The following is an 8,132-nucleotide window of genomic DNA, read 5'->3' as shown; positions in this document are numbered from 1 at the left end:
AACCGAATATCGGGCTTTTTTCCACAACTTGGCGCCATAAAGTAGTGCCGGCGGAATATTATTTACTCTCATTATTCGTGAATAGACTTGGACGCATCGATTGACGTTCGATTAAAAAAGTTAAGATAATCAACACTAGAAGTGAAATCGTCGAAGGATTTTCGTACATTCAGGTATAGTTATTAGCAAGAAAAGCGAATATAAGAACTTGTGAATAGTAAATAAATAATACTCAAAGAATCAATTAATTCAAGGCATTGGTTGAGTAATTTCTTTGCTCTCTGAGCTAACTTTTGTGAATTATAAACTGATGCATTAATATAGAATTGCATCGAGGACTTATTGCATGCACGACTCGACAGTCTCAACGCACAGCGTCGTTCTTCAAGTCTGATATACCGTCTGTGTTGCATTCTGTGAATATAACGCGATATTCAAGGTTTTCTGAGATGCACAGCGTACACGACTTTATCCTGTCCACTTTATCCCCCCTCCAGAGCCTCAAAACAAGCCGTACTCGAGCTGTTCACCGACGCTGAGTGACGAGACGAATCTGACGTTCTCCGCTATGTCGTAGCAGAGTTTAGCAACCCCGGTAAGTTCGCCATCAATCGAAGGGGTGAAGTTGTAAAGGAGGGCGAGGAACTCGTCGTAGGTTATCCACCCATCGCCGTCGGCATCGGCGTGTTCGAATTTCTGCTTCCTGACGTTAGCCGCGGTCGAATCGCCGAGACTCTCCAAAACCGCGCAGCTGAAATTAACGGTTTGAGTTTACTCTGTTTAAATTTCTCTAGGTCTCTGTAAGAAAATGAATAACAATCATAATAATAATAATAATAATTCCCGTCGTTTTCCAGGGTCACTTACAAATCTGGGTGCGACAGCATGCCGGTCTTTTGAGCGTCGAATAGGAGAAAGAGGCTGTGAAGATTGGATATCGTCATTTCGTTCCACCCGGGAAACTTCTTGAGCACCTTTTGCACCGACCACCGACTGTTCTTCTCGTGCATTTGCTTGGCGTGCTTTCGCTGAGACAAAAGTCGTTCGTAAAACGTTGCAACCAATTTATCATACCTGCGAGGTGGAGGAAGTCGAAGAAGCTGAATGAGGAAAGAGATCGGAAATCGGGTGGAATCGGGGTCGATTCATAACAATAAATTACTCGGACGGTGGTTCCTTGGGGAGATTCTCACTCCCCGGTATCCGTTCGCCGGTCGAGGTGAAGTCCTCCTGACGATGAAAGCATATCGGCTTCCTCTTGATCGGGTAGTCGAAAAGGCGATTGATGATCGCGCTCAATTTGCTTCCCATTCTGCTGATAATTCCTGGTCTCTCAACGTCTGCAGGTTAAGCTCGAAGGTCTGCTCGGTCGTCGAGTGTCGCTAGATCCGCTTGGACCATAAATTCTTCTCTTTTTTCTTCCCCTCGTCACTTGTTATCGGACAGATGTAAATATGTCTGTACGTGTGCATGCATTGGTACATACCGTGGATCGTTAATTCGCCAGCCGGTTCGTTCGTACCGCGCATTAGCGTCCGGTTTTTCGTACTTTCAGAGGCCGCGCGTGTGTCGAGAAGGAATGACGTAAGGCAGGTGGCATGAATGAGCTGTCGTCGACGAGGCCCGCATTCCGTTCGCCGCCCCCCGCGGCCCGTCTTTCTGCACCGTGGAATTCGACTCTCCGGACGATCGGCGCAGCCTCCGCGACGAGGCTCGTCTAATCAGCGAACACGCACACCTCGGTTTTCGATCCTCCTTGCCCTCGTAATTCTGAACTTGCATTCGGGGTCAGGAAGAACATTTCTTATACAGTCGTGCAAGTCGCTCGCGTTTATTTACACCCGCGGCTTCCAGGTCTCCTGCACGACTTTTATTTCTGCTGCACGCACGCACACCTTCAGAACCGGAAGCGGGACGGTTAACAGTAAAGACCATGCTTATATACCTATAACGAAATTCCTCTAACCGATCGTTAAAAACGAGCTCACCGCGGTTCCTTGCCTGTCTCCCATATACGGGGACTATTTTTTAAGCTATTTTTACTCGCATCTTCCTATTAGATGTTAGACGGTTTTATGTATCCTCTATTTCACGCCACGAATATTCGTATTTAGCAAACTGTCTATTCGTTTCATAACATTTCTTCGCAGCTCTGGACACGGTGCGATTAGAGGAATGCGGCATTACCTTTTAAATGTCAGTTTTTTACTCATGTTGTAATTAAACAGAAATACTTGTTGAAAAAAAAGTTCAGATGCGCAGGTGATAACGAACTTATCGAATAACACACGGACGATGAATGTTATATTTATGTAACACACAGTGTGTATGCACATTCGTCTATGTTTTCGCCAACTGTACCAGGACATTCATGCCTACTTAACTAAGCTACTTTTATATTCCAGTCGTGGACTGCTGCGGTACCTGTTGCGGAATCCTCGCAATATAAGATGACATCCGGTTTTCTAGTGAAATCGGGACTCCGTCGCGTAAACCAACTCGATAAAAGTCACACTTCAATTGCAGCAGGTCTGAAACGCGAAGCGAAAAAAAGTTCAAAACAAAAATTTGGTAGAAATAAATCTCTGCTGTTCTGGTCGATAATTTATGTGAGTATGTGGCTATGATTCACAAAAATGCGGCTCAAGGTCCAGCTGACAGTGAACTTTGAACTTTGAATTCGGTATCGAGTCATAAAAACGTTGCGTCGCAAGTTATTGCCAATGAATTACAACGCTCGTGTCATTTAGCCGAAGCTCCAACTCGTTTCTCGTTAAATCACCACGTAAATTTGACAGACCTAATTTTCGATTTTTTAAATCTCAAAGAAGGAGAAATGACGTTTAAACTATTCTTGCCATCATTTTACTCGGCGTTATGTAGTACCGGTCAAATTTCAAACGCTTGAAGCGATTTTACGACGAAGATAAAACTCCAAGCGCGTAAACGGCCGCCATGTTGATTTCCTATCGCGAGCGATCAATATCGCCACAGCTTTTCTTGAAGCTCATTGTGAGCGACACGTATGTTCAGTGCAAGCACTTATCGTCGCTGAAACCATAAAAGAAATGTTATGCTTCAATTTAGTATCGAAATAGACCAACTGCTTCCCTCTCAAACCGAACAACCGTGACCGTTTGAACATGGCATCTTGTTATTTCTCACACTTCGTCATCGCCACGGTCGATCAGAGTGTTCGAAACGCTGATCAATGTACGACGTGGGTATTCGCTGCACACATATAATTTACACAGTCTGTAGGTGTGCGTGTACCGTAACTTATATCGTACTACACGTGTAACGACGAGCGCGACGCTGAGGAATGCGCTCTCCAGGTCGCGGTATCTGTTAACCCTGCAGCGACGTTCGAATCTCGGCACTTCGCGAAGATCGCATACCTAAAAGAACGAAGGGCGATGCTCCGCAATTCAATGTAGAATATACCGATGTTGAATGTATGTACATTATAGCGGTCTTTTCCTCCTTTTTTCATCGACTTTTCCACTCTTTTTAATTCCGAATTCGACCGCAACTTTCGCCAGCTTCATAAGCTTCACAATTAGTTGCTTGACCGATTCGGCGATTTTCATGTGCCACAGCTCAAAGTCAACCGCAATCGTTGGAATTCCACGAGAAATCGAAGCCAGATCGAAAACGTTGATCAGTATAGCATAATGTAGGACTTGAACGAAAACACAATTAGCTGCGTACTACTCGGGCACAATGTTGAGACGATAGAACAATCCTCGCCTGATTCAGGCTTTCCGAAATCATGTAAGAGCTCGAGGCCATTAGGCCCCCGACGTTGACTTTTTTGATCAAGATCGAGCGTCGCGATAGCATCTCCAACGCACCGAATGCCGGAACGGAGAATGTGACATCACTGAAAAGTACCAAACGCCGTGCAGAGAAGAATCTTAAATAATCCTGTCACGGTCCGATCGAAGAGTTCAACGACAATTCGGTGAAACCCAAAATGGAAAGGAGGAGATATTTTCCGTGCTGATCTCTTCGATACCGGATCCGGTGAAGCTAGTGCTGAGGCTGCGTGACCGGCGTAATCGACTTTCGTATATACAAGTGGCAGGGATTCGTGTTCGCGTAGATGACTCGAATCACACATATGTTCGCCCGTCTATGTATGGGTTGCATGTTCTACGACGACATACGCATGCGGCTGCCGTTTAATTGTTTGCTTTATAGTTTAGAAGGGAATAGCCTGTCACCGGGCGCCATGACGTGTCGTGTAATAATATGCTCAGTGACGATCGCGGTCGCTCAAAGCCCCATGGATTTTCCCTCAGTCGTCCGAAACGCCTCCTCGACAACGACGGCCCAGATGTCGGCTGCATAGGTATTACACCAAGCACATCGAGTACCTATATATTGCAGGTGAATTATTTTCCTCTCTTTTTTTTCTACCAGTCACGACAAAGACGTGCAACGCTTTCAGCTCTCACCGCCCCCGCCTTCGCCTTCGCCTTCGCCTTCGCCTTGGCGAATGCTAACGCCAAGGTCATTGAATCCGAGCACTACCAGTTCCGGCTCCGTTTCTAGGCCATGTTAACATCAGCGATCCGGGACCGCGTCTCTTTCATTCAGATCGAATCGGTTTGCTTCTAGCCTCGTGATCCACTATGCGGACCAGTCCAATCACCACGCGCCTTTACCGTCAACCTTTTCACCTTGGCAAGGACGTCGCCTCTGCCTCCCTCCCTCCCTCCCTCTTTCCTCTTTTATCTCTCCCTCTCTTATTCCTCTCTCCGTTCCTTATACGTGCTCGATCGAGAAGTGTCAACCGATCCGGTCCTCGATCCTCGATCGTTCAGCCATACGTCTGCATGCAGATCTCCTGATGGGCGTTGCCGTAGTCGTATTTTGAAGATATCTTGGACTTGAAAACTCAACTACTATTCCATAAGATATAAACGAACGTACGCCGGTGTGGACACTTCTTGAAACTCGGTAATTATTTACCCATCGCATAGAACCGTGTTGCAGCACCGCTATATTTAGCCGATCGCCAAAGAGTCATCTGTAACATATATACCCAAAGTCGATGTCCAATTTTTCCGCATCGATCGCCGATCCTGCTACCGTCTTTAATTAGTTGTAATGTAAGATCGTCGAGATATATTTATGTATATACCGAGAGAAACAAGTCATTGAATCACCTACGTATGTGGTCACACGCGGCGAAGTAAATATTTATACATCTCAATTCAAGATCCATCGGTCTAACAAAATGTTTAGTTGATTCGACTAAATTTTGCTACACCAACAAAAGTATTCTTCTGAAATTCAGTAAGTATATCATGTTCGCTACATTTGGTTGAATCAAACGAGTATCACTTGACTCAAATAATTCTTTCCTTCCGTGTATAAAATCTTGATCTTTATGGTTGAAGACATATCGTTCAATGTCCGCAACATTCTTTCTCATTTCTGGTCCTATCTCGTAAACACACACACACAACGTCACACCCTTAGCCTTGAGATGCGTGTGTGCGTGCACATCCGCCGTTCGTTATATCATCCAGACAAAATCTCTGAAATATCTTGTCTCCGCGTACTATAAACGAGGAAAACAACATCGCTGTAATAGAGCCTCAAAAAACAACACACCTACAAAGTTTTCTCACTTTCATCTGCGGTAAATTTCAAGATCCGGATCAGGATCAAGAATCCGAACTGCAGAGAAGACGTGGACCATTTCTCTTCTCCAGGTCAGTCGATATAACCGCAGTAGAGAAAGGATCTATATACCGCGATAAAAGGAAGAATCAAGGATCTATACATCTATATCGATCTTCCGTATAATCCTTCTCCCGGTCGTCTAAAAGCCCGGAAGTGCGGAAGATGATCCTTACGGTAAAAACGGTGCGGAGAACGACCTTGAAGCAAAGAGACTAACATGGCGGTGCTCTTGGCGAGTTCCTACATCGGCGAGGTCTCATCTACGTGGTGGACCGCGCGGTACGCGGGTTCTGCGGCATGCCGACGAACGGGGGCCGCGTGACGTCATCGGTGCCGCGGTGACGTCAATCGGCGGGACCGGAGACGGCGGCGATAGTCGGGGATTATAGTTTTGCCTACCAGCAGTTAGTCCAGGACCGTCTTCGAGAGACCTCGTCGTCAGTCCTGCCCGACGTCGAGACGACTTCGTTCCTACGTGTCGCGGGTTTTTCTGACATCGCGCCTGACGACGGTGACCCGCTTTTTCCGGTTCCGGTCTACCGCGCGCGATACGTTATTTCGCGATATTTTCAAATTTAAAACTCACGATCGAGGAAGTTACGCCGATAATTAATAGCTGCGGTTGCTTTTTTATACAGTCTTAACTTCCGGGCGGCGTAAATCAACGCGTATGCATAAAAGTTGTGGGATGCAAAGTATCCGCCGAGAGTTGATAACAATTACGTGATCGTGGTAAAAACGACGTCGCGTTCTTTATATCCTTGCATAATTAATGTATTATAATCGTTGTGACGATGACAAAGTTCGAAAAAGAAAAAAAAAGAAATGATAATAAAAGTAGGAAATTAATCAACGTCCGCATCACACGTATTTATTATATGCAGTGCGTGTAAAACCGTGTTGCAGCGAAACGTCGAAGAGGTGAGAAGAATTAAGACACTATATGGGAAAAAAAATTCGGCGCAGTTTCACGACGATTCGCAGCAGGATGTAATAAAAATTAAAGACAAACAGACGAAACGCAACGAGAAGAAGAATAAAAAAAAAAAAAATTCACCGTGAAAGAAGAAAAGGAAGAAGCATGTCGCGGGTTTATCATCATCGTGTCGCGATTAAAAATGGCACGTTACGTCACTTAATTCGGTACCGCTCGTCGTCGTCGTTGTCTATAAGCTGCACGCATACATATTATTATAAAATGCCAGAGAGTCCCGCGAAGCCAATTAGCGACTGCCTAACAATATTTTATCTTTTCGTCACGGTTGAAGAAAGTGTGCGTGCTAGTGTGAAAAAAAATTCCCCAACTATGACATTATCGTTATACAAAGTATAATAATAACGCGCTGCGCTGATGAAGAACGTAGGTATATAATATATCTGCATGCCTTGTTGCGTCCCGACGTAACGTGATTTCAACTCTAGTCCTCCTCCCTCCTTCTTCAAGCCAGTTCTTCGCTTCCTCCGTACCTAGTTTCTCCGAAATTCTTTGGGGAAGAGCCGACGGAGTCTAATTCGAGTGATCCTGCAGGACGTCGCGATCGACGATCGAAAGGAGTGCGCAATGCGCCCGGGCGATGTCCGCACCGACCGTCTTCATATCGTCCTCTGGTCGGTGGGACTTTCGTCCGTTTGCAACGCGTTTCAACGCTACTGAACAAAGGCGACCGAGCATCATCATCACCCGCATATACCATAGACTGTATTCTTACCTCCAGGATACAAAACAGTTACTCTCGAGGTCGAGTAATGCACTATACACGTCTGCCGCGCCATGCCATGCGAGTGATCCATCGATCGCTGTGTGACGTAATTTGCCTCATACCGGTCTCCGTGTTCTTCGCTATGAAGGAATTTATACTTAGAATTATCAGGGTGAGTTTTTATCCACAGAATTATAATGTAGGTGCAGCGATAAGCTGAGACGTAAAAGACGTCTCAGATTTTAGAGAGACAACGACTATATAAACGGACTTCGTCTTTGTGAACCGAGAAAAGGAACGAGAGCTGACTATAGAGAGCATTGAAAAAACTTAGTTTATCAAATAGTTCTAACGAACTTTGTTCGAAGATATTATTATATTGTCCATGTATATTAGGGTGGTTCGTTTTTTAAATTTCTTTTATCACGTAGTAATCGAAAAATTTATTACAATTGTTGAAAAGAAAATTATCGTTAGTCTTGGAGGTGGAGGACGTGGGAAATGAATATTTAAATCCTCAAACCCAAGTGCGAGATACTCTCACAAGTAGTTTTGAATAAATCAACGATTTCAACGGTGGATTCGGGTTTGGCACACATTTACACCAGCGGTTTGAAATTTAGAACTCTGATTTCACGATTCCGGCTTGAGATTTATCAAGAGGTCGAAATCGGGAACTGATTGTGAGACATCGAGACGATTCACAATCGGTGCAACTCGCGTGTAATACCGCAA

At 45.1% G+C, this 8,132-nt stretch overlaps 1 protein-coding gene across 1 annotated transcript; it reads right to left on the bottom strand.

Moving 5' to 3' along the window:
* Positions 1-352: 352 nt before the first annotated feature.
* LOC124410629 lies at positions 353-1,691 on the bottom strand. The gene is made up of 3 exons (XM_046889136.1): positions 1,163-1,691; positions 868-1,074; positions 353-751 (listed from the first exon to the last, which is right to left on the bottom strand). The coding sequence occupies exons 1-3, from the start codon at positions 1,309-1,311 to the stop codon at positions 502-504; spliced, it is 606 nt and encodes a 201-aa protein (XP_046745092.1). The 5' UTR covers positions 1,312-1,691; the 3' UTR covers positions 353-501.
* Between the last annotated feature and the right edge of the window lie 6,441 nt (positions 1,692-8,132).

This window comes from Diprion similis, chromosome 9, assembly GCF_021155765.1.
Source record: "Diprion similis isolate iyDipSimi1 chromosome 9, iyDipSimi1.1, whole genome shotgun sequence".
NCBI classification, from domain to species: domain Eukaryota; kingdom Metazoa; phylum Arthropoda; class Insecta; order Hymenoptera; family Diprionidae; genus Diprion; species Diprion similis.
The sequence above is the reverse complement of the archived record's forward strand: the minus strand, read 5'-3'. Positions and strand labels throughout refer to the sequence as shown.

Excerpts from the sequence above, each read along its gene's own strand:
- LOC124410629 (XM_046889136.1), bottom strand. The coding sequence starts at position 1,311 with ATGGGAAGCAAATTGAGCGCGATCATCAATCGCCTTTTCGACTACCCG. Across the intron at positions 1,075-1,162 it reads CCCAAGGAACCACCGTCCGA|GTATGATAAATTGGTTGCAA; the intron begins GTAATTTATTGT and ends TCCACCTCGCAG. Across the intron at positions 752-867 it reads ATGCTGTCGCACCCAGATTT|CTGCGCGGTTTTGGAGAGTC; the intron begins GTAAGTGACCCT and ends CGTTAATTTCAG.